The following is a 27109-nucleotide window of genomic DNA, read 5'->3' as shown; positions in this document are numbered from 1 at the left end:
ATACCACCAGCAGTCAGGTCAAAAAAAGCGTTCAGTACCTCACCTTTATCAAAATGAATGAGGCATGGACATCGGAGCACTCTCGCCATCGTGCGCACCAGTCCAGCACGGCCATCACTTCACAAACAGCTGTTTGCAGTGCGTTACACAGTGAGTTTGGACTGTCAGTGTGAAGCAGTTCACTACTTACACTAACTGCTGATCCATGTATACACACGCAAGATGTTTTCAAACACGTTAGGCCTCCAATTTAGCAATGCAATGTGATTTCTGCCTTTTAGGGATTATAACCTTGCTGTGCGTCAAATCCGTAATTTTCCCTGCGACTTTTGGCATGTATCCCACTGCGCCATGCCCCCCTCCAGGTGTTAGACTCCTTGAAACATCTTTTCTATCACTTTTGTGGCCAGAAACAGTGTTTGTAGTTTTTCAAGTTCGCCTGCCCATTGAAGTCTATTGCGGTTCGAAAACTTTTTCAGAAGTTCGAGTTCGAGGTTCACGAACCGAAAATCGGAGGTTCGAGCCATCTCTATCCACTATGGTTTTAAAATAACACCCACACATTTTATTTGCCCATTTGTCCTGGTAATCCCAACATTTAAAGCGGATCTGAGATGAAAAACTAACTATAACAAGTAACTTGTCTATATATCCTATCTAAAGTTTAGATAGCATATCTAGCGGCAAACCGCTTCAAAAGTTTATGATTATTTATTCCTGTGATACAATGAGGGCAGCCATGTTCTGTTTGTCACATTGTCACAAGCTGAGGACTGGAAATGCTATCAGCTTGCCTGTGTGTAAATTCAGTCCTCTCTCCTCCTCCCCGCTGCCTCTGAAATCAATAGCTAGTAACCTCCTCCTCCTCCTGCCTAGACTGAGCTCCCATAAGCCCTTGCTACAGTGCCAAGGCACAAAAGGAGCTGTGGGCGTGGCTTGTTTATAGGGAATTAGAGTATTAAAACAAAAAAAAATTATTTGGCTTGAGGAATGCCCTATAAACTATATGAAAGGAACACAATTATTCAATGAGTAAAGTTTATCTCGGATCCACTTTAAATTATGTCCCTATATTGCACTATGTCCCTAGTGCAATATATGGGGATCATATTTGATTTGGAAATGAGGGTGTATTTTTTTCTGTAATGCGTTTTTCTTCTTTTTATTGTGCCGTAGCAATAACTGCTAGGAGAACTTTTTTATTTTATACATTTTTAAAACTTTTTTTTAAATTAATAATCACTAGTACTTAGCAGTAAGAGCCTTTTTCCACTAGCCTGCGATTTGCAATTTGCTTCTGATCGCAAATCGCAAGGTACATTAAACTAATGGAAACTGCAGCAGCAATTTCCATTAGTGCGATCCGATTGCGATGCGATTTTGGTCAAAGCGCAATCGTCGTCCTGCCGCGTTTTGTATGCGATTGAGCTGGACTATAATGAGTATAGTAGCTCAATCGCAATCGCATGGTGGAAAATGAAACGCGATTGCGATCGCGATTTGAATCGCGATCGCATTTCATAGTGGAAAAGGGCCCTAGGAGTGATAATTGAGGGATTGGAGGACACTGATTGGACAAGGGATCACATGATCCCTTGGGCCAATCACTGCAGACACAGGGGTCAAGGGATCACACGGACCCTTTGACCAATGGTGCTGCAGAACGGGGAGCACGTGCGCATGCATGGTAGCCTTACAGGAAGTCAATGACTTCTTGTATTCGGCAATAGAGAATGATTGCTGATACGGAGTGTAATTGCAATCATTCTCCGTATGCAGACACGGATTGGCTCAGGGGACATGCACCCCCTTCAGCCAATCCCTTCTGCTGTGGGGGCCATCGGGAGTGTGCACAATCACACGGGGCAGCCAGCACAGTGCACGGAACGGGACTCTCGCGCATCTCTGTGGCTATAGCTGCAGCAGCCGTGGACATAAGAGTCTTGTCCGTGCGGCTATAATGGTTAATAGGCACAGTTTCAAGTTTGACAAAGATTTTCTTTAAATTTTCCAAAGGAAAAATAACAATAAAATTACAAATTAGTTTATGAAGAGTTAATATAAATCATTTTATTAACCCATTAGCAACTTCAATAAGAGTTTTCTCGTCTGAGGTAAGTGCGCTGCTTTTGACTTCAGTTGGCAGAACTTGTGCTGTAAATTCTTAGAATGCTTTGATCTCTCTCTACTGAGCAGAAAACAGAAACTGAAAGCAGAAGCCCTCTGTTATTGTCTCACACTGTCCCCTAGTGACAATTGGCCGTAAATACACATTACAGCAGTATTAATTAGAAGCAAGGAAATGTAACAAATAAGAAATAAAAAAAAATGTGCCAAAATAAATTGTCCTGGAGCACTTGCAAGCCTCTAAATAAATTGGCTGCTAAAGGGTTATTAAAATCAAAGCTGTAATCCAACACAATCCTCTATAATAAAACCCGTGTCCCTGCGTCACGCTGTCCCTGTGTAGCTGGGTCCGTGCTTTTTGCTACTGCGAATGTGCGCAGCACGGACCCAGCTACACAGAGACAGGAGGACAGGGACGGGGCCAGGGAGCCGGGCGGGCGGACGTGTGAGCGGGTGCACGCATGTGTACACGGGTGCGCGTGCACAATACATGCGGCGGGCGGTGGCGAGAAACACAGACCCTAGAGCAGGGGTCTCAAACTCAATTTACCTGGGGGCCGCAGAAGGCAAACGACAGGATGAGGCTGGGCCGCATAAGGAATTTCACAATCGCGGCGCATCGCCGCCTCTGCCCACCCCTCTCACTCTTCCTTCACAGAGAGGGGCGGGGAGAGGCGGCGATCCGTTCGGCGAATGACGTTTGGAGGGGCAGAGCTGAAGCTGAAAGCTGTGCCCCTTCCAGGAAATGCCGGGGGATTGCCCCCCGGTCGATTTGGGGGCTCTGCAGCCCTCGTTTAGCGGCCGGGATGCGGCGGATTACTTGGGAGCACTGAAGCGAACTATAAGGAAGCTTTTGCTGGCGAGGGCCACAAAATATTGCATCGAGGGCTGCAAATGGCCCGCAGGCCGCAAGTTTGAGACCCCTGCCCTAGAGCCTGTTTTTAAATGGGCTTGGGTGTGCTAGTATAGTATACGCCTCCCCCAATCTACATCGACGGTACAGAAGTGGCTAGAGTGTCCTGCGCGCGCCTCCTGGGCACTACCATCGCATGTGACCTCAACTGGAGGCCCAACATTACTGCCACTCAGAGGAAGGCCCAGCAGAGACTTTACTTCCTCCGGCAGCTTAGGAAGTTTGGCATGGCCCAGGAGATTCTGACATGTTTCTATACTGCCACAATCGAATCAATCCTCTGCTCCTCAATCCTGGTCTGGTACGCGGGCGCCAACGCCAGCGACAGGCACAAACTACAGAGGGTCATCGGGTCGGCAGAGAGGATCATCGGGAGTCCCTTGCCCACTTGTACAACACAAGACTGCGCAAAAGGGCACTGAAGATTGCAAGTGACCCTTCTCACCCAGGTCACTGCTTCTTCAGCCCACTACCTCTGGGCAGGCGGCTGCGGGTCATATCCACCAAGACCACCAGACATAGGAACTCTTTTTTCCCTTCGGCTGTTAACCTCCTGAACTCCCTCCACATTTTTCCACCCGCCATCAGCGCTCCACCACCTGCTGAGTCTTGACTAGAGTAATGGTCTCGGGCAACCTGCCAAACGGACAACGATAATTGAACTGAACTGATCATATGTTTTCTCGTGCCACTTTCGGGAGAGCCTATTGTGTTCGCTATGTTTTTTTGTGCTGCTGACGTTATAGTGTGTATGTATGTATTATGCCTTTCCCGATCACTGTTTTACTGTAGCCCTGTAAACGGTATCTTCTTTGACCTCCTGCACCTCTGAGCTATGTATTGTGCCAAACCCAATTTCGGGCATGACCCAGTCATGCTTGGGGAATAAACGATTCTGATTCTGATAAATACTCTTAGTTGGCACGCCTATGAAAGTGCCAAATTGCATTTCAAACGTTTAGGCATAAGGGCTGTGTTCCACCAACTGCGTGAATTGTACGAACTAGTCCAAGTAGAATGCCTGTGTCCAGAATTCACTTTATTTTATGCCAGCTAACATATTGCAGGTAGTTGGTTTACAAGGAACCTGCAGCGAACGCTGGAACCTTTTCAGGATTCTGTTTTATTGAGCGTATCTGTGACGTCCTCATGGAATCTGTGCAGCAGCTTTGAGCAGCCATTGCTCAGAATGCACAATAAGCCGGAGCCAAGGACTAGGACTACAGCGAGCTTTTGGCTCTCTGACTTCCATTCAGTAAACTCAGCTGCTTCTCACTCGCTGCTCAATGCCAATACGTAACATGAGGCCGCCCAGACAAAGGCATCACGATGTGCAGCGAAGCATAGTCACAGGCAGCGGCAGTGCAGATGGATGTGCAGGAAAACTGCTGGAAGAATTCAACTCGACAGGAGGGCTAAAAACAGCCATGAAAATGTGATAGAACATATCAGGGCAAGACAAACCATTCTGTAATTTATAGTTATTAAAGCACACCTGAAGCAAAAAAAAAATTATAATGATATAATGAATTGTATATAGTATAGATAATGAATAGAACATTAGTAGCAAAGAAAAGGGTCTCATTTATTTTCAGTTACATAGCTTTTATTTTATAACATTTTATAACATTGCATTATTCTCTAATATTTGCAGTTTAGAAACCCCACTCTGTCATTTAACCACTTAAGGACTGGGCTATATTTCAGAAATCTGTGCTGCGTGGGCTCTCCAGCCCACAGCACAGCACAGATCAGCAGGCACGCAGGGCGATCAGACTTCCCCCTTTTTTTCCCCACTAGGGGGATGTCCTGCTGGGGGGGGTCTGATCGCCGCCGGCTGTATGTGTTTAGCGGGGGGGGTCGCCTCAAAGCCCCCCTCCGCAGCGATTCCCAGCCTCCCTATCTTTCCCTCCCTCCCCTCCTCTCTCTGGGCGGCACAGGATGGCGATCCGTCCTGCACCGCCTCTGATCGGCTTCAGCCTATCAGATGCCGGTGATCCCTGGCCAATCAGAGGCCGGGGATCGCCGATCTCCTTTACGGATTTCTTCCCCGCGTGTTTACATTTAGCCTGCGAGCCGCGATCGGAGGCTCGCAGGCTGTTCACGGAGACACCGTGAACTGACATGGAAAGGCCGCTCGAACAAGCGGCCGTTTCCATGTAAAACCACTTACGACCTGCAGCCGCCTATCGGTGTTAGGCAGCTTTAAAGTGCTTCAGAAAACAGGACTGAGAAGCTCTTGTGCATAGATAACTGAAGTTTTGTTTTTTAAACTTTTCCTGAACTTGAAAACAATATGAGACTATGTTCTTTGCTACCAATGTTCTATTCCTTATCCATACTACTGTACATACAATTCATCATATATTCCATTGCTGCATATTTTCGCACCACGCATCCATTTCCCATCTAAGGATTTTCAATTACGCTAAAAGCATTGGAAAATTTGCATAAAAATTCACTTACAGAAAATGTGAATTGAATAAAGGTGCCTTCCCAGTTATCCAAGAGAATTTCGGACTGTTTTTTTTCACATTTTTTTCTGGGTTTTGCATTTTTTTTCACATTTTTTTTTGGGGGCGTTTTCTACATTTTTAAATGTTTTTATTTATGGAAATCATTGTAAACATTTATAAACACAACAAATTTGCAATTTACCAATTTTTTTTAATGGTCTGCAACTCTGCACAACTAGAAACATGAGTACCATGTAATGTGTTCTTAAAGGATACCAGAGCCGAATAGACCTAGAGAAATGGGAGGAGCAGGCATATGCTGTCACCTGTACTCAGAGCCGGGACAAGGTCCTTCAGCACCCAAGGCTGAGACACCAAAGTGCGCCCCCCCATCCCTGCTACCCAGCCGTCACACACTGATTGCTATTAGACTAATAGGTGCCCCAGGGCCCCCAACACCTTAATCTCTAGTTAGCTGGCTTGCAGTCACTGCCATGTATCCCCTTTTCTTATTTCTTTCTGCTTCAAACACAATTGGGAATGACAGCTGAATGAATTGTGCACCCCCTCCAACACTGCGCCCTGAGGCTGGAGCCTCTCCAGCCTCTGCCTCGGCCCTGCCTGTACTGATGCCCACTGCTCCCCGTTTTCCTCTCTGCCCCCCTTTATCTTACCTAAAAGCTCCCAGGGATCCTCTTGCGGGTCACCGAAGTCGGGTTTTATTGCGCAGGTGACAGTATTTGCCTGCTTCCCCCATTTCGACAGTTTTATTCAGCTCTGGTATCATTTAAAAGTGTCTTTCTTTTCCATCCCTAAAAATTGGGAGGTATGAAAACCAACTCTAACCTGTTCTAGTAATGATATCCAGTTGTACAGAATTCAGCTGCTTTTTCACTGAATGAAACCGGCTTCAACAGCCTCTTAAAGGGGATTGGAACATCCACAAATAAAAAATGGCCAGTGCCCCCAAAATAAGTCCCTCTGTGTCCATTTTTTTTTTACCTGGTCTGTGTGCCTTTGCTGAACTAGTCATTGCCAACAGGATTGTGGGAAGGATTTTTTTTGTTAGCTACAGTAACAAGCTTAGTGTAAAACGCAAATTACAGAAATATGCTATTTCACATAAGATAAATAAACTGACTGAAAAGTAATTAACCTCCTGCTCCTCCCCACCTCCTTACTTTGAAAATGTAACACAGTGATGTAATGGTGGGCATACACGAGATTCTCCGCTTGATCGATTTTGCTGCCCGATTCTCTTATTTTCCGCTTGTTTTTCTCATCCTTCTCCATTCACCTCTATCAGGAATCGAGCGGCAAGACGATCGAACGGGAGATCGGACATGTCAGAACTGTTCTATCTAACCATCTAATCACCTCAAAAGCGAACCGTGTATTCCCAGAATAAGAATGTGATGTTTCCTGGGGAGGGGGACCGTTATCTGTAAAATACGCAGTAAACTAAAGCTGGCCATACACTGGCCCGATTTGCGGCCGTTTCGACAGCAGATTCGATCACTGGGATCGAATCTGCTGCCAATCGTTCGCGCTAAACGCACCCGCCGATCCGATTTCCTCCCAAAATCGGATCGGTCCGTCGATCGCGCCGTGCGGAAAAATACCGTCGATCGCCCGCGGGTAGGGAGCGCGTCGCTAGCGGCGGCCGATCAGGTATACATTACCTGACGCTGGCTCCCGGGCATCTTCTCCGCGCTGCACCATTCTGTTCCTGCTTCCATCCCAGCATACATTAACTTCCTGTGTCACTGCAGTGACCAGGAAGTTCAGATAGAGGGCGCACTATTTGAACTTCCTGGTCACGGAGTGACACAGTGTACACTGGGATGCAGTGCGGGGTGCTGGGATGCGGTGCAGCGCGGAGAAGAGGACCCGGAGCCAGCTTCAGGTAATGTATACGGGGGGGGGGGGGGGGGGGCAGGCGGCAGGAGCAGCTCAACAGATTGTGATCGATTTCAGGTTGAAACCGATTCACAATCTGTTTGCAGTAAAGGCAGCCATACGATCCCTCTCTGATCAGATTCGATCAGATAGGGATCTGTCAGCTGGTCGATCTAATGGCAAATCGACCAGTGTATGGCTACCTTAAAGGTGGCCGTACACCTATAGATTTTCAGCAGATTCGACCATCAGATAGATTTCTGTCAGATGCCTGTCAAGTCGAATCTGATAGGAATCTGATGTGTGCCACACACTAGTAACAGATTTCCAATAGATTTCCAAGTGAAATAGATCTAAATACTTTATTGAACCATTAGATCCAATGCAACTCTATAGGTTATATATCTGCTGCCAGCAGCAGATCGACCTAGATTTTCCGAAATGGGCCGCAGATCGATCGGCTATCGAATTGATCGATCGAAGGCTGAAACTGACCAGTGTATGGGCCCCTTTACACTGAGCTGGGTTAAGAAAAAAAAAAGATCTTTTTGTGGAGGCTTTTTGGAGGTGCTGGCAGGCTGTAAAATACTTACCCAGTGTTCCCCCCGAAAAAATTTTCCAGCTGGGTGGCATGAAATAGTAGCCGGGCGGGACAATATGAGAGAATGCAGGGCTGGTGCTTCTGTGCACAACTCTGCTTATAGCATAGGAGGAGGTGAGCCGATGACAGCCGGTTGCCCATCAAAACTAGCCGGGTGGAGCACCCGGCTTAAAGAGCCTGGGGAGAACACTGCTTACCGAGCCTCGAGCGACGTCTAGCAGCCTTCCTGTACCTCCTCATGGGCTCCTAGCAGCTTCCGGCACCCATGCACAGAAGCAGGTGACGCTCCGCTTTTTGTGCACAGGGGGAAGCCACTCAGAGCCCTCAAGGAGGTACAGGAAGACTGCTAGACATCGCTGGAGGCTTGGTAAGTATTTAATGGGGGAGGTTTGTGCTATTTTGTCCGGCTGCTCAAGCAACTAGCAATCTCCACCATTGCCGGATTCTGGCGACTGTGTTGTATATACAGTATGTACTCCAAGAACATCTTGTATTAACCTCCTTAGCGGTAACCACGAGCTACACTAGGGGTGGAAAACCGCAGCTCAGAGCGGTAACCCTGAGTTGCACTCCTGGTAGCCACCGGGAGGTCCATGCAGAGCATTGCGCGCTGCAGGCGATTTCACTCGCCTCCCGGGTGAGCAAGACGCCCTGCAACTCCCTGGTGAGATCACAGACTGTCGTCATGATGACAGCCGGCAATCTCACTATAGGGTTACAGTGCCACTCGGAGGACAGAGGGAGAACTGCAGTGCTGGATGCCAGGGAGGTAAGTGCAGGGGCTGCTCCAGACTCTCTGGTGAGAGGGGCGTAGCAATAGGGGGTGCAGAGGTAGCGACTGCTTCGAAGCCCTTGGGCCAGAGGGCCTCCCTAAACTACAGTATTAGCTCTCTATTGGTCCTGTGCTCATAATCACTTCTATAGATACTTTGAATCGTGATAATCATTAACAAACTGCTCCCTATTCCCTTCTTGCACCTCTGACACTGTAGTTGCCATTGGCAGGTTTTGGCGCACCGTATCAATTGTTATGCATAGAGTGCTTGGGGGGTACCATTGTAAAAATTGCAACGGGGCCCACAGCTCCTTAGCTACACCACTGTCTGGTGGTATTATTTTTTTCTTGCCTTTTTAGGGTCTAAAAGCACATGAAAAAATTGCACCGCTTTTAGACCCTAAAATCAGGAAGGAATCATACTGCCAGGGATGTTAAAACACTTTCTCATATTACAAAAACGACCATCTAAGTTAGCCAATAAATGGTATCGTCCTGATTTAAAACTTTTTGCATTCCAAGAAAATCAAACTAACAGTCTTACCTAACAGCCAGATTTCTTTGAGATGGTGTCAGAGTTTTTTCTTTACAAAATATTCCTGTAAGGAAGGAAAGAAAATATAAATAAATGTTTTCAATAAACTAAAAAAACAAAACAAAAATGATTATTACCGTATACACTCGAGTATAAGCCGACTCGAGTATAAGCCGACCCCCCAACTTTTACCTAAAAAAACAGGGAAAAATGATATACCCGAGTATAGGCCGAGGGTAGGAAGTGCAGCACCTACTGTATATCAATATATATTCAATAACTTGCATCCCCCCTGCATTTAAATTCAATAACTTGCATCCCCCCCGGCATTTAAATTCAATAACTTGCATCCCCCCCGGCATTTAAATTCAATAACTTGCATCCCCCTGCATTTAAATTCAATAACTTGCATCCCCCCTGCATATGAACATGTGTGACATGTGCAGCTGTGTCCCCGCTGCCAAAGCTGTGTGCGACATGTGCAGCTGTGTCCCTCTCCCCCCCTGCTGGAGCTGTGTGCATTGCATTTTAGGCTGTGCTGAACGCCCTCCCCCCCAGCTGCGTGTGTTGCATTTTAGGCTGTGCTGTCTCCCCACTATCCTCTCCCCCGGAGCTGCATGCGGTTTCACCAGCAGACCGTCCCCCTGCTGGACTGGTGTAAAGTTGTCTGTGTCGGCATGTACCCCCCCCCCCAGCCACGTGTTCAGCTGTCGCCTGCCGGAGCGCTGTATTCGTCTGTGCGCTCCTGCAAGCATGTAGCCCCAAGCTGGAGCGGTGTGACATTGTATTACCCAGCATTTGAAGAGTCCTCACTCCAGGAGTCATCTTCGCCACCTCTGTCTGTCTCATCTAGATGACGCGGACGCCACATATTTATGCTCCACTGCTGGAGATCATAGAGATTGCTGGGGATCATAGAGACCCAGATAGACAGAGGAGGCTGAATATGAATCCTGGAGTGAGGACTCTGCAAATTCTGGGTAATACAATCTCACACCGCTCCAGAGAGGGGAGAGACAGCACAGCCCAAGACAGCACAGTTCCAGCGGGCGGGGAGAGGGAGGACAGCAAAAGTTAACACAGCACACAGGATAACACAACACGCAGCTCCATAGGAGGTACAGCCGGCACTACTCGAGTTAACGACTCGAGTATAAGCAGAGACCCCCACTTTTGGAACATTTTTTTGGTCCCAAAAACTCGGCTTATACTCAAGTATATACGGTTAGGCTTTTAAAGTACCTGACGTCTATATTATTCGTTAGGCTTAGTTCACACTGCAAAATGCAATCACTATGCGCTTAGCGATTGCAATTTTGAAAATTAATTTTCTGAGCGATTTTATAATGAAGTAATTTGCTTTTTTCACACATTGCCTTAACCCATTAGCAGCTTCAATAGAGTTCTCGTTTGAGATAAGTGCGCTGCTTTTGACCTCCGCCAGCAGAATTTGTGCTTTAAATTCTTAGAATGCTTTGATCTCTCTCTATTAGCAGAATATATAGAAACTAAAAGCATAAGTCCTCTGTTATTGTCTCACACTGCCCCCTAGTGACAAGTGGCCATAAATACATATCACAGCAGTACTAATCAGAAGCAATGAAAAAGAACAAATAAAAAAATGTGCTAAAATTGGCACTTGCCAGCCTCTAAATAAATTACCTGCTAAAGGGTTAAGTTGAATCATTCTGAAAGAAAATGCTACATGTACCAAGATTTTCAATTTTAGAAAAATCAAACCGTGGCTGTGGGAACATCCTCATAGGGTGACACTGCTCTAGTGCTTAGCCAATCAGCAAGGGCAGAGCAATCGCCTCCAATGTGAACCAGCTCTTAGTAATAGGGTCCTTTGTGCAAACAGAGGGATAATAGGACAGATTATGTACAACCATATTGTATGCAAAAGTCACTGAATAGTAGGAGAGAAAAATGCTTTTTTTTTTTTTTTTTTTTTTTTTTTTTAAATACCTGGAATACTTCCAGATATAGCTTTATAGTTTATATAGAATACTTCCAGAAATAGCTTTATTAAATACAAAGAGCACTATTTTAGGGATTCAGTAAAGAAACTTCTTCCTATAATCAGCTTTCACATACAAGTGAATGATGAGACCTGCTTAGACTAACTCTGTAAACACAGATTGGATGTGTACAGAGATAACCTGTAACTGCTGCCAGCACATGTAAGATCCACGCAGAGTATCACACCCCAGTGAATATCTGTAAACCTATTCAGGGCCAGACCACATGGCCGGCTGCCGGCAGCTTGTTTTGCTGTTACCAAACACTTATTCTGCTACCAATGCACAGCCACCTGGATTGAATGGTGGGAAGAGAAAGCTCCCTGCAGGATCACACGATGCCATTAACGTTGCCTCAGGTCAGAACATGCTACATGCACCGAATGAGGCCACACCTCCCATCATACAGAAATACACCTCGGCAAACTTTCTTTCACTACTAACTGCCAAATGACTCAAGCCACACAGGTTACGTTACATGAAAGCTGCTTAAAAGGTATAAGAAAAAATAAATACCTATCACAATCGTTATTAGATATAAGAAAATGCTGTCAAAGTGCTTAACTTCTCTAATGCTCGGTTTACATAGGAGCAGATAGCCAATGTCCAACAAAAGCAGACAGTGCAGTGTCCGCTCTGATGGCGCACTGTGGTCCGGTTAGAGACAAGACACAGAACATTTATATCGCACTTTTCTCCTGGCAGACTCAAAGCACCAGGGCTGCAGCCACTAGCGCGCTCTATAGGCAGTAGCAGTGTTAGGGAGTCTTGTTCAAGGTCTCCTCACTGAATAGGTGCTGGCTTACTGAACAGGAAGAGCCAAGATTTGAACCCTGGTCTCCTGTGTCAGAGGCAGAGACCTTAAAGCCGACCTGAACTCAGAACTTCCTCTCTGCTCTCAAAGATAACCAACACCATAAAAAGATGGTGGAGTACAAAGTTTTCTCATACTGCGCCTGCGTAGTAAGCTCCCGGAGAAACAAGCGGTAGCGAGGACGTGCGCAGCCGCAGTGACAGTCTAGTTAGACGAATAATTGGATATGACCCGTGGCGGGGAACAGAGGATTCTTCAGTGATGGCGTGGGACAAGATATCTGCAGGGGGCCGGTAGAAGCCCCCTGTAAGTGACAGTTTTTGTTTTTATAAAGCGCTAAAGAACCTCTTTAACCAGTACACTATCCAGCCACTATCCAGATGCATTTCTACCACAGACTTCTGTGGGAAATAAGTCTGCTGTCCAGAAAAATCATGCAAATTGGAGTGGTCGGCGATCGATCAAATAGCATTCAATCCCTACTCCATGAAGCAAACTCAATTTTAATTGATTTCTGTAGAAATCCATCAAGCATCGATCGAGATTTTCAAATATGACAGATCAGGGTTTCAGATCAAAAAACTGCCCAAAAGCGAAATTGATCAGATACTCTGGGGCAATAGATGACCAGCAGATTAAATCAAAAGGGATCAAATCGTCCAGAAACTGATCATAAAAATGGTTCAATGTCTGGCCATCCTAAATATGTTTTCTCTGTGATGTTCACTTCTTATGTTCTCTAAACACACACACAGATGTGATAGATAGTGCGCCGATTCTTCCTTATCAATCGAGCCGCTGATGGCTCGATTGGTAATATCCGACAGGTCCGATGACCCGCCGGATAGATCAGAATCAGAATCTCTTTATTTCGCCAAGCACGGCTGGACCGTGCCCGGAATTGGATTTGGCACGGAGATATGGCACAGTAAATGTAACATGACATTGGTAAGACAACACAAGTTTACAGAGTCAGCAACATGTTACAGAAGGTAAAGAGTAGTACTAATGCACACTATAGCAAGAACAGTGATCAGGGCAGCAGCAACACGGTCAGATGACAGTCTGTAGGCGGCTATGGGGGGAAGGGTTTGTGGAGAGGGCAGAGTTCAAGAGTCTAACGGCCGTGGGGAAAAAAAGTGTTCCTGCGTCTTGTAGTCCTGGATGAGATGGACCGGAACCTCCGGGCCGATTTGCCTAAAGAGGCTGTGACCTGGGTGGGAGAGGTCGCCAGCGATTTTCATTGCTCTGGAGAGCAGTCTAGTGTTGTGGATGAGATCTAAGGGGGGTAGAGGTTTCCCAATTGTTCTCTCCGCTGAGCTGATGACCCTCTGTATTTTGTATCTGTCGCTGGCGGAGGAGCTAGCGTACCAGACCAGGATGGACGAGCAAAGGACCGACTCAATGGTGGCGGAGTAGAAGGATCTCAGAAGTTCCTGGGCCATGCCAAACTTCTTTAGTTGGCGTAGAAAGAAGAGTCTTTGCTGCGCCTTCTTCTGAGTTGAGATGGTGTTTGCCCTCCAGGTCAGGTCATCAGAGATGGTTGTGCCCAGGAGGCGGACACTAGATACCCTTGCAACTTCAGTTCCGTCGATATAGATTGGGGGTGGGTTAGTGGCATGTTTCCTGAAGTCAATGACCATCTCAACGGTTTTGGTTGTGTTTAGGACTAGCCTATTCTCTCTGCACCAATTGCAGACTCTGTCTACCTCCTGTCGGTAGGCCTGCTCATCGCCCTTGCTGACCAGGCCAACAATTGTAGTGTCGTCCGCAAATTTGATGACTTTGACAGAGTTAACAGTGGAAGTGCAGTTGTTGGTGTAAAGAGAGAACAGGAATGGTGACAGGACACAGCCCTGGGGGGCTCCTATGTTGGTCACTCTGGGACTGGAGGTGATCTCGCCCAGTTTGACAACCTGGGACCTGTTTGAGAGAAAGTCTGTAATCCAAAGGCGGAGAGTTGGGTGGACATTGAGTTCCGTGAGATTGTCCTGCAGGATGCGGGGGCAAATTGTATTAAAGGCCGAACTGAAGTCCAGGAGAAGGACTCTGGCATACGAGTCTGGCCTGTCCAGGTGATCCGTGATAAACTCCAGGCACATATTGATGGCATCATCGGTGGAACTGTTTGTTCTGTACGCAAACTAGAGTGGATCCAGTCGGTCCAATGTGGTGTGTTTGAGGAGGGACAGGACAACTCTTTCAAAGGTCTTCATAACCACGGATGTCAGGGCCACAGGCCTGAAATTGTTTAGGTCGGATCCTCCTTGCTTTTTCGCTCGATCCCCGTGGGCGGACAATAGCGGGGAATAAAGCGGCTGATAAGCAGCACCGGCGGGGACGAGAGGGAATCGATCCGCGCGGACGAGCGGTGATGCGCCGGCATCGAGCCTCTGGCTCGATACCGGCGCACTAACCGTGTATGTTTAGCATTAGGATGTCTCTAGGTTTTATTCTCTTATTGGTAAGAAATGTTTTGCAAAACTGGGATGGTCTACTGTCAGTTCAGGATTCTCCAAATCTCCACCAATTTTATCATCTATATCAAGCCCTCTAACTCCAATTTTTGATAATCTGGGATTCCTTCCCGCAGTTAGAGCCAGGACCTTTATAGGCCTTGATAGAAGGGACTGGCAGACAATGCGGAGAGTCTTGGTAAATGGGACCATTCCTGCCATCAAGGACCTGCCTAAAAATAGCAGCAGTCCGGATTTGTTGGAGTGGTTCCCATATCAACAGCTATGTAGCTTTATTAAAACACTTTCTCCACTATCTCAGATAAGGAGAAGCTGCACGGCCTTTGAGAACCTATGCGTCAGTGAACATCGCCCAGACCATGTTCTATCAAAAATTTATAAAATTCTTCTGGATATTTCTCCCTTCCAGTTTAAATCACATCCGAGTACAATGGGAAGCAGATCTAGGTAAACGGCTCTCATCTAGGGACTGGAAAAAGGCACGGGCCCTGCCGCATGGATCCTCTAGGTCCTAGGTTCTCAACGTGTGGTACGCGTACCCCAGGGGGTACTTCTGATGGTTCCAGGGGGTACTCGGGCTTGATATACTTAACCAAGAATAACAAATTTAGAGATTTAGAAAATGATAAATCTTATTTAAACACCAAGTTAACATACTAGCTAGTTAAAAGCAATAGTAAATGCTTGGAAATTGTTTAGAACCAATTATGTACTACAATCAAATATATATTTGTCAAGGGGTACTTGTGATAATTTTTACTATGCTAGGGGGTACTTGGTGATTACTGGGTTTTAAAAGGTACATACATGGGTTTTTTTGGTACATACCAAAATGTTGAGAAACACTGCTCTAGGTCATGTAAAGTACAGGAAATAAACTATAGGCTTCTGACCCGATGGTTTCGCATCCCAGCTCAGATCTCCCGATGGCGGGAGGGGGTGTCAGATGCTTGCTGGAGATGTGGGAAAAAACCAGGGGATTACGGTACATAAACATGTGGTGGAGTTGTGATAGTATATCTCATCTTTGGGTGGTTTGAAAAAACTGAATTAATGTCAAATATTTCACTCTCCGGAGATCGCGCTACTTTCCATGTATCCTGGGACAATAAAACACACAAAGGCATCTAATGAGCTAATCTAGGCATCTAATGAGCTAAGTCAGGTATTTGATAGCCAAAAATTTGAAAATGGATGCCAAATTGGGGGCTATAGATCTGGTTGAACTCGATGGACGTATGTCTTTTTTCAACCAAAATAACTATGTAACTATGGTTGAAGCCCTTAATAACACAATGAGGATGGAGGAACTGGTTTTGTCGGCACAGAACCAAATGGCCAAGTTCCACAGCTAATGGGCACCATGGTTGGAATTTAGAGAGAGGCTTGGGACAGTGACCACTATTGGTGACTAGGTGTAGATGGGGATGGCCTTTTTAGGCGCTAAATATCAATCTGAGATAACAATACCGATACGCATTTCCCTCCTCTATTCCTTTCCCCCCCCCTTTTTTTTTTCCTTTCTTTTCTCTCTCCCCTATATGGGTCGGCAGTGGACCATTCCTCTACAGCCTTCTAGGAGTGGGGGGGGGGGGGGGGGGGATAGTTAGGTCAAGGGTGGTGGAAAGTGCCATAATTATCCCCCCCTCCCCTCTGGTTAGGTGATGTTCTCTCCTTTTACTTGTTTATTTGGTATTGGCATGGGGAGTGGATGTATTGTTGTACCTATATTTTTATTGCAATATTTATACTGTTTGTTTTTTTTTGTATTGGAACATTGCATTAATAAAAACTTTGATTATAAAGATGATACCATTGACTGGCTAACTTAAAGGACATCCGGGGAAAAAACTGATGAGAAAAACAATTGTATCTATCCTCCTCCTCCTAAAATGACTTATTTAGATACCCCACAATTTTATTTTGTATTTAAATCTAGTTTTTAAGTTTTTACTGTTTCATTGTCTCTGCTCAATGACACCTTTATTAAAGTATGCTAGAGCTCAAATCTATAAATGATTGACCCTTTTTATCTCTTTCTTGCCCTCAGAAGCCATTTACTGACAGGAAAGTATTTTATGGCTGTAATTACTTATCAGTGAGGGTTATGCTATAGTCTGACCCAGTCCGACCCGGTCCCAACTCAGACAAACTGTCACTTGCATACATGATGTTTAACTCTTTCCGGCAGAGAAAGAAAAAAAGGAACACAGCATAGTTATTTGTGTGCTCAGCACTGTACATACACATGTCTATCTCATGTCACATGTCACCTTGGTTTTCCTTTAAAAGACTAAGAGTTAAGGTACCCATACAAGGTACAATAAAAACATTACATTTTTCAGTTTATTCAACCTAAACGATCAAATCGATTGAATGTCAAAAAGAATCCTTTTTTTTCAATCAAGCAAAATGAACAATTACCCCGTTTTTTTCAATACAAATCCAATCGAACATGTTGGAAATCATTATTTAAGTTAGCCAATAAATGGTATCATCCTGATTCAAAAACTTCTTGCTTTTACTTATGGCTAACACGGTACAACACTCTACTACTACTAGCAGCACAAAATTACCTATCAGGATACATGCATACATTACAGGAAATCTCCCCCCCCCCCCCCCCCCCGTGCATACATGTAATCTCTCATGTCTCCATACAGCTCGTTGAACGCCATTCTCTGCTGTAGTGTCTAGAGCAGTGGTCCTCAAACTAAGGCCCGCGGGTCGAATGTGGCCCCCTGAGACATTTTTACATTTTTACCGGCCCCCACACACAAAATGTATTACTTATAGATGTGGTCTGCTACATCTTTAAATACTGGTGGTCCACATATAGAATAGCACTGGTGGCACCACCCATCCACATGGAAGCCAGAAAGCAGTCATTCGCTGGTTTCCAATCAAATTCCACATCAGGTGACACTGCTCTCCAATTGGACTTCAGGTTGTCACCTGGGTATGCTTCTCTGTCTGGCCCGTGAAAACTTTTACATCATTTTATGTATACTCCGGCCCCCCCAGCAGTCTGAAGTATGTTGACCCGGCCCGCGACCCAAAACGTTTGGGGACCCCTGGTCAAGAGGATAAAGAATTGTTGTCTTATTATAACAATCAAGTTCTCCCTTTAGGTACCCTGTAATGCACTGGAAAAAGCATTAGTGTCTTATAATTGGTTGCTGTAACCATCAAGAACTTCTCTTCCACTTATGTAATTATTTTGCTACACCTGGGCCTAAGGTGGCTTCTAACACACTTTACTGAACTGGACTGCATATTGCAGGAACGGGGAGTTTGGACTAGCACGGAGCGTGCAGTTGTGGATATTTAACCACTTCCCAACTGAGGGGTTTTACCCCTTGACCACCAGAGCAATTTTCACCTTTCAGCGCTCCTTCCATTCATTCGTCTATAATTTTATCATTACTTATCGCAATGAAATGAACTATATCTTGTTTTTTTCGCCACCAATTAGGCTTTCTTTAGGTGGGACATCATGCCAAGAATAATTTTATTCTAAATGTGTTTTAATGGGAAAATAGGAAAAAATGTGGGAAAAAATTTATTATTTTTCAGTTTTCGCCCTTTATAGTTTTTAAATAATGCATGCTACTGTAATTAAAACCCATTAAATGTATATGCCTATTTATCCCGGTTATAAAACCGTTTAAATTATGTCCCTATCACAATGTTTGCCGCCAATATTTTAGTTGGAAATAAAGGTGCATTTTTTTCAGTTTTGCGTCCATCCCTAATTATAAGCCCATAGTTTATAAAGTAACAGTGTTATACCCTCTTGACATAAATATTTAAAAAGTTCAGTCCCTAAGGTAACTATTTATGTTTTTTTTTTTATTGTAAATTTTTTTTTTTTTTTTTAATTACAAAAAAAAAAAAATTGGGGAGTGTGGGAGGTAAGGAGTTAATTTTTTGTGTAAAACAAGTTTATTTGTGTGTAGAAAATGGTTAGGGTGTAGTTTTACTATTTGGCCACAAGATGGCAACATTACCAATTTGTTTCATGCTACCTGCAAGCGTCCTTCCGGACTCTTGCAGGAAGTAGAAAGAGGCTGGGACTTTGTTATTTTTTCACAATGATCGCGCTGCTCAGCCGAGCGGCAGCAGGTCATTGCGGGGCTTAGATCAACGAACGGGAATGGATTTTCCCGTTCGTTGATCTCTGGGCGAGCGGGCGGCGGCGTTTACTAGCGGCGGGCGGCGTGTTTACGAGCGGGAACGCGGACAGCGGCGGGAGTGCGCAAAGTACGGATTTCTCCGTCCCTGGGGGTGAAAGGATGGAAAAAGGGGCGGAGAAATCCGTACGCGCGGGGGTAAAGTGGTTAAAGAGACACACTGAAGTGGAAAAAAAATTTGATATGATTTGTATGTGTAGTACAGCTAAGAAATAAAACATTAGGAGCAGAGACATAAGTCTAATATTGTTTCCAGTCCAAGAAGATTTAAGAAACTCCAGTTATCTATGCAAAAGAGCCATTGAGCTCCACGACTTTCAACGTAGCAGAGAGCTCTGTCTTCTGAAGCTTAGTATCTCAACTGTCAGTCACTGTATTGTTTTTTTTCTTGCAGTGTATAAGTCAAAAGTTCACTAGCCTTCTCTGTAAAATCATTTAGAAGGCTGAGTAGTGTGTAAACTGCAAATATTAGAGAATGATGCAATGTTATAAAAAAAACTATATAACTTAAAATAAAAATATGAGAATATTTTCTTTGCTGCTAATCTGCTAGTAATTATCCGTACTACACATACAATTCTCTTTTTTTTTTGTTTTTTTTGTTTCAGGGTCTCTTTAATGATTGTTCTGTAGTTGGAGTAGCACATTAGTTTGGATGTTATTTATATACACCATATACACACCGTGCATACATGTGGCATCTGTGCTGCATAGTGTGCCAAGTTATCTACTATAGATGGGCTGCCTTGTTTCAAAAATCTTGGCTCATTAATTGAAAAGTAGAAAAAAATACACTTTCCAGGTGCAGGAATATCACACCGAGGTGCACAAAAATGGAAATATGTGAGCTGTATAGACGGTCAATGATATGAAAATACATTTGGGCTTGCGTGCAGATTTAAAGAGGAACTCCCAGGATTAGACTTCATCTCAATCAGTAGACAATACCTCCTTCTCCCACGAGAAATCGATACCTTTTCTTGAATAGATGACCAGTATCTCTGATAGTGATGAAACTCCTCCCACAGTGTGATGTATGGGCCATGGCCCTGACAGTTTCCTGCATGAGAAACTCTTTGCATTGTGGGAAACAATGGCCATTTCTAACTGCCTAGCAAGCAGTATATTATACAGTATTTCTTCAAGCCTATCAAATGGTTAGGGAGTGTGCTTATAGAGAAGGACAGTTGGTGCTGTCTTTTTTTTTTTTTCGTCTGCCAACACTAAAGATGATGACCTGCAGGCTCACGGTGGATCAAACATCGAACAAATTACATCTTGTTATCAATAATTTTTTGATCTATCTTCTATTTTTTTTACTTTTCAATGTATTGATCCCCCCATTTACTATCTTTTGCTGAAGTTCCCCTTCACCACAAGTAGTATGCAAGCTTGGAACAAGACCAATCAAGTGAACTTCCTGCCAATTTTGAATGGCCGCATTCTAGGCATCATCCCGTTTGCATTATTATTTGGATCTTTATTAAGCTGTCCTGATTTATCTAATGTTATGTCATTTACCCATAGCAGATCAGAGCCAGCGGTCAGCACATTGTTTTGAACATCTGCCTTTCTCAAGTGTCTTTGCAGAGTTATTGTTCTGTGCAGTGTTCCTGTCTCCATGTAAGCAAGTTCTATTGTCTTCTGCTCCTGGCTGGTTCTCCTTGTTTGGACTTGGCTTTCATCCTCTCCTTGGCCTTGCTCCAGTTTCCTGCCTCAATCTAGTTATAGTCCCTAACTTGCTTGATATTGGTCTGCGCAGCGTCCTGTTACTCCATTTGATCTTGCAGCTGCACGCCTAGCACTGCCTTTTGCCGGCTCATCCATGGATTTATTGTTTAATCTCCAATCTGTTAATAACCTTGGATAATGTCATCATCAAAAATCAGACCAATAATGATTCATTCCTTCACCACACTGAACACTCGGTCTAAACAGATTTTCATTTACTTTAAAGTAAAACTGAACTGAAAAGTCAAAGTAAACATACAGTATATACTTTAATATACTTTTAAAAATGGTGATGACCCAGTGGCGTACCTACCATAAGGCTACAGGTGCTCACAGCCCCGGGTGTAGCCATGGTTAGGGGTGCCGCTGTGGTGCTCAGCCACTTCCACCTGTGACCTTTTTTCATAGACAACATTCGGGAAAATAGCAGCAGGTAGTGCAGGGGACTGGACTACTTCCAGCACTAGATGTAGCCCCCCTTCCTGTCCTGTGGGCAATGTGTCTCCTCGCTTGCTACACAACCTGCAGTGAGTGAATGTGCAGAGCAGCAGGGTGAGTAGAGAGAATGATTGATGTGCTGCAGCTGGGACGATAGCAGGGAGAGTTTGCAGGTTGAGTTTAGTGCTTCAGAAGTTGCCTGTCTTTAGTAGCCATGTGTTCTGGCTGCTAATAATACCAGAGTGGCCTGGTCAGAGTAATTAATCAATAATGCAGGGCAGTCTGCTGTTGCAGAAGCCAGTGATCCAGGTTCTGAAAGCAGACTTCTGTAGTGAGCAGAAACGCAAGCTCTAGGCAATTAGCTTGATTGCAGGTACTCATAACTTTTCCCGGCTCCCCTCCCACCCTGTTGTCTTCCCCCATGACCCTTTCCTCTTTTCAGATTTCAGTGGCTTCCTTTAACAGCATGTCCCTGCCAAACACTGGTGATGTCTGCAGTCCTGATAAGAGTCCTTATTGACATTTATCCTCTCCCACCAGTCTCTCTGTCTTCTGCCTCGCCCTATAGCTCTTTATCCCCCACCCCCTCCTCCTATGAATCCCCCTTTTTCATATGTCCACCTTTTATGACCTCAGAGGAGCTCACAATCTAATCATACCATAGTCATAGTATAATGTTCTACCATATTATTATTTGAATTTATATAGCACGGACATCTTCTGCAGCACTGTATAGAGTACAGAGTTTTATAAGGTCAGCTCCGTCCACATCCTGATGACTCCTTTTCCAAAAGAATCCCCCATAATTTGCAGCAACATACTCGGTGCCCCAACCCATCAACACTCCCATCAAAAAAAAAAAAATTATTTATTTTTTTTGCTTGTTTGTTTTTTTGGGGTTTTACAGCAGGAAATTTCAAAGGGTCATTAGCTCTGCTCTGTTTCATAATTTAAAATACAGAGTGTGGCTGGATAGTGTAATGGTTAAGGGCTCTGCCTCTGACGCAGGAGACCTGGGTTTGAATCTCAGCTCTGCCTGTTCAGTAAGCCAGCACCTATTCAGTAGTGGGCAAGTCTCCCTAACACTGCTACTGCCTATAGAGCGTATCCTAGTGGCTGCAGCTCTGGCGCTTTGAGTCCGCCAGGAGAAAAGCGCGATATAAATGTTGTGTTTGTTTGAGTGTAGTTTGTCAACTGCAAATATTAGAGAATGATGCAATGTTACAGAAAAAAAAGCTATATAACTAAAAATAAAAATATGAGACTCTTTCCTTTGCTAGTAATGTCCTATTCATTATCCTTACTACACAAACTATTCATTATATCATACTTTTTTTCGCTTTAGTGTCACTTTAAGTAAGCTTGAAAAACCCATTTCCGACATTAGTTGTTTTTGCATATTCAGAAATGACCCTTTGCACCTCTATGTAGAGCTGGGGCCCTTCTCCAGGATATGGAGTAATCAATGCGCCAGTTGTTCATTAATCATGCCACTATGTAATTAGCAGTGTACAAGTGACAAGAAAATAACTACACATTTACATTTCTAATTACGTCTGCTGGGGAGGAATAAAGAATGGGAGTTAGTTAGAAATTCTGAGAGCGCTCAATGAATGATGCCGAGGTAAGGGGACCTGTCACAAGTGGAAGGGCCTATAACTTACCGTAAATATCCTTGCCATAATGCTAATCAGCTAGCTAATCACTTACACAGAGCAATTCATCATTTATTTTGCCGCGAAAAGCAGCATGTTTAGTGGAGTCATTTTAGTGCCAGTCATCTCAGAACAGGCTGCAAGCCCACTGACTGGTGTGAACCACATAGTGCCCATCAACAATGCCATTTTAAAAACACCACTATAGCAAAAAAAAAGAAAAAAAAAAAAAAGAAAAAAGTAGTTAAAAATCTGACACAACTGACAAGAAAACTGAGAATCCCCCATGAGGAAATTGACTAGTCAAAAACCTGTCCGTTCTGTCAGCTTTTAACTGCTTACTTTTTGTCGCCATAGTGGTCCTTTAATGAACATTGGTATTTTCGATCAGATCATTCAGATCAAATGAAAAGGTAGTTTTTCGCCTTCAACCTGGATGAAGGAATAATGGGAGTGACGTGGAATGCGAGTGGAGCGCAACAGCTATAGGTGGCATGGGTAAGGTAACCCACCCTCTCCCACCGGCAGAAAGTGCTACCTGTTATTTCAGTTACGAACAACCCTGATGGATAGTCCTGACCTGTAGCATTTTCTTGGACCTGAAACAAAATGTACTGGATACAGACCTGGATTAACCTCACAGGAGCCTATAGGTACAGATGTCCTGGCAACCTAGACTTCACCCTCCATGAACCTACAAACTTCCGCCAAACTGCACCGCAAGTGTGTTGGCTGGCCCCACTGTCACTTCTCCCTTACTTCCCTTGCCCGTCATAAGTAGCTACATGTGCCCCTTAGTATAAGTTAGCCAGAAGTACCCTCAATAATAAGTAGCTAGAGGTGCCCTTTAGTATTAGGTAGCTCAAGGAAACTCAGAATTAAGTAGCTAGAGGTGCCTCTGACTGAAGGAAGATCTCATCAGTGGAATGCTGAGAGCCAAGTGAGTAACCTCTCATTTACATTCTCATTTGGACTCTGCATAGGGAAGGAGACACTCAGGGAGGGGAGTGAGCTGCCTTTCCATCATCAGGCGCCTGTAGGCACTTGCCTACAGTGCCTTATAGTAAATCTGGCCCTGAATGGATACCATATGCCAACAGACATAAGGGCAGTCACAATAGGAGCGGACAGTAGCTGTTCACATCATACATTTTCACAGGAAGTAATACCTATTGTTTTCACAGGAAGTAACAGGGAGTTATTTGCACTCACAGCAAGAGGAGAATCATCTTTCTTTTGTCCTGTTCTGTCGGCTCCATTCCTGTCCATTAAAACTGATACAAAATGATAAAAATGCATCGGACAGGACTGGAACTTAACTGTACACATTTTCATCCAGCATATGTGTGAACCCAGCCTCATACATGTAGTCATCAACCCTGAACAAGCATGCGCTCCGACTGTAGTCTGACTAGTTTAGCAGCATGCTTGTTTCAGGCGTGTGATTCAGACACTAACGATGCATGAATTGTCAGCAGGACTGCCAGGCAACAGGTGTTTAAAGGGAAATATGGCAGCCACCATATGCCTCTCTTCAGGTTCACTTAAATGTGTACCTGAGGTTGGGCCCCTTTAAAAATGTATACATACCTGGAGCTTCGTCCAGCCTCCTCCGGCCTGATTGCTCTGTCATTGTCCTCAGTTGCCTTCGCCCACAACTGGTGCCACAAAGTAAGTCCAGTCGGGGTCCAGTCAGCGCAGACGCACTCCCCCTTCTCGCTCCCATCACCGGGGCAGAATGCTCCAGCCCAGGCAGCGTGAGCACAGCAGGAGGGCACGCAGTTGTCCCCGGACTGGAGGCCTTTCTGGCCAATTACAGATGAACAGGGAGGTGGAAAAAGGCAATGTGGATGGGATCAGGATGGAGGGGGCTGGAGGAAGTTCAAGCTGTGTATATTTTGTCTTCATACGGCCATCACAGGTTAACTTTAAGCCAGGAAACCAGCTGTTTAGAAAGAAAAAAAAAACAGCAATGGACACTTTTTTATTACATGGTAGGGCTACTTTAATTCCAGTGTGCTGCTCTGGAATATTATCAGCTGAATGGGATGAAGCAAAAATAGAACGATATAAAAAGATGCTGCACAAAGTCACTCAGCTCTGGTGAAGGTCAGGCATGCCAAATACAGATCTACCTTACAGTAACCAATCATTATTAATGTCACATGATGTATGCAAGATTCCACATCCTACATGTCTGTCCTGGCCTGATTCACAGTCACCTTCCATTATTCCATGCTGCTTTTTCATAAAAGCTTCCTCATTGACTTACAATGAACCTGAAGTGAGAGGGATATTGAGACTGCTGTATTTATATCCTTTCAAACAGTATCAGTTGACTAGACTGATATAGGTGCCAGAAAGAATAAATAACACTAAAAAACTGTCTAACAAAGGCGCCCATGCACTGAGAGACTTTGCACATGAATGCTGCATGCAGCGCTTTGCTTCACTCCGCGACTGCAAGGCTGCAAATGGAACCACCCCGATAAGGTTCCACAGTTGCAGCGCAGTCAGTGGGCTCAGGCCTAAGCATGTGGTGCTCCAAGCTGATTTATGGCACATTACTTCGGCAATCTCGCGGATCCATAACTTGAGGATCAGGTAGACCAAATCCTTCCATGTCAAAAGTAGTCTATACTCTAGTTTCTATAACTCCAGAACTATCATGTTTTGTGATTTCTCTGGATGGAATGTGGTCCTCCAATCAAGTATCACAACACAGAAAAGCATTATCCTCCCTTAAATAGTACCTGTGGTGAACATTACGGAAAGTCGTGCGCAATCGCCAACGACTTGCGTGATGGTCCAGCCCATTACTGTCAGTCCTGTGTAGAATAAAACAAAATACCTTTCCTTTTGCTCTTCTCACTGGAAGCAACAGCCCCTCACCCGCATCCTGTGTCAGGTCAGAAAATAATTTCACACGTGGCCGACCCCCTAGGCAGAGCCATTTGGCTGCACAGCTCATGTCCCAGAAACTAGCTCCAACCAGTAAGATAAGAGATTCCCTCCAAAATCATACAATCAAACAAAGAGAACTTTAATTTATTTGTAATTCAAAATAGCCTTGTCGCAGAAAGACAAAAAACACATTTTCTGATACCTAGAAATCAGTTCTATCATTCACCTGAATTACAATTTTCTAACTGTCAGGAATCCGTAGGAAAACCACTTTATCCGGCCTGCGTAGAGCGAATGCGATAGAATAGGCATATATAGCCTCGTTTGATACAGGGTTGCCGGCCGCTTATGAATATAGTCTCGGATTTGCGATGCGCCAGTCTGGGGCGGAGTCACACAGATTATTAATAATTGGTACATTTTCCTGCTCTGAGTCTGGGGTGGCAACCTTGCTGCCAGGAGATAACCCTGCCTTAAACACACCTACTTTCCAGGTAGTGACAGCCCAAAAGAAGCGTCATGTGACGTGAAACGCGTAGGTGGGAGGAGCCTATCGCCGCATCACGCTACCACGCTGACCCTGCTGCCTGAAGCCGACCCAGCTAGCCGGCATAACACTGACACATGTTGATTGCCTGCCGTCAGTTACAGGCAGGACGTAACTGACCTTAGCCAAGGCGTTCCCATGGCGAATGGACACTTGTGAGGCCATAAGATGCGCACGTACACCAAGTGTACCCGAACATCAGCTAAATAGCAGAGGGAGGAACAAGCAGTATGTGCCCACTGCTGGAGACAGAACATGCGGAGTAGGACACCCGGAGGTGAAAGTGCACACAGTCTGAGGCCGGAGAACGCTGTACGAGTGGGCTAAACGCAAGTACTCTGAATTGTTGCTTGATAAATGGAGGGATGATGGTTTGGGCAATGCACAGTTTATAAGTGTGGAATTGTGTTAGTATAAAGCCGGCCAACGAATTTTGCTGCAGTTCTTTTTAAATTACAGAGGACTCATCCCCATTGGGGGGAGGCAGCTGCTGTATGTATGGCTGTGTGCTGATGTGTGACAGCTAGGCAGACTGGGCTTGCGTGCATGGAGCATGAGAGTCCTTTTGACAGACTCCATGCACACAAGCCTATAGTGATTATCTGGGGTATGCGGGATGGCTCCTTGGTTTTAATTTTTACTGGGTTCTGCGCAGAAACCGTTTTTAAATACTATCTGTGTTTTGGTTCCTTAAAGGCGTACACCTGTGATTTGGTGGAGATTGTGCAATAAAGATTTATATTGAACTAGGATGATATGGTGTTTATGGCCAATTTATGTTGCTTCTTCTATTGTGTATATGATACTGGCTGCACCAGTTCACGGTTCAAATGAGTGATAAAAAGCGATTGCACGATAACTCTGTGGCTCCCTGGCAACTTCCTTCTTATAAGTACATAGCAAGGAAATGAACAGCGCTACTTAAAAACAGGCAAGTGCCTACCTGCAAAAGAGTGCAAGTCCCACTTGTGGGATATAATACACACCGAGCATACACATGACCTGTCTACCACTAGAGGAGGA

General features: G+C 44.8%; 1 protein-coding gene across 2 annotated transcripts in view; it reads right to left on the bottom strand.

Annotated features, from left to right (window-relative positions):
- The window catches only part of MBOAT2 (membrane bound O-acyltransferase domain containing 2), a 271358-nt gene that overhangs the window by 57909 nt on the left and 186340 nt on the right, over positions 1–27109 (bottom strand). For both annotated transcript variants that reach the window (XM_068280328.1, XM_068280329.1), the window contains exon 6: positions 9316–9370. In XM_068280328.1, the coding sequence (XP_068136429.1) occupies positions 9316–9370 (55 nt within the window). The remainder of the gene's footprint in view (positions 1–9315; positions 9371–27109) is intronic.

The sequence above is a fragment of the Hyperolius riggenbachi genome, chromosome 4 (assembly GCF_040937935.1).
Source record: "Hyperolius riggenbachi isolate aHypRig1 chromosome 4, aHypRig1.pri, whole genome shotgun sequence".
NCBI lineage: Eukaryota > Metazoa > Chordata > Amphibia > Anura > Hyperoliidae > Hyperolius > Hyperolius riggenbachi.
This window is presented reverse-complemented; position numbering and strand designations above follow the sequence as displayed.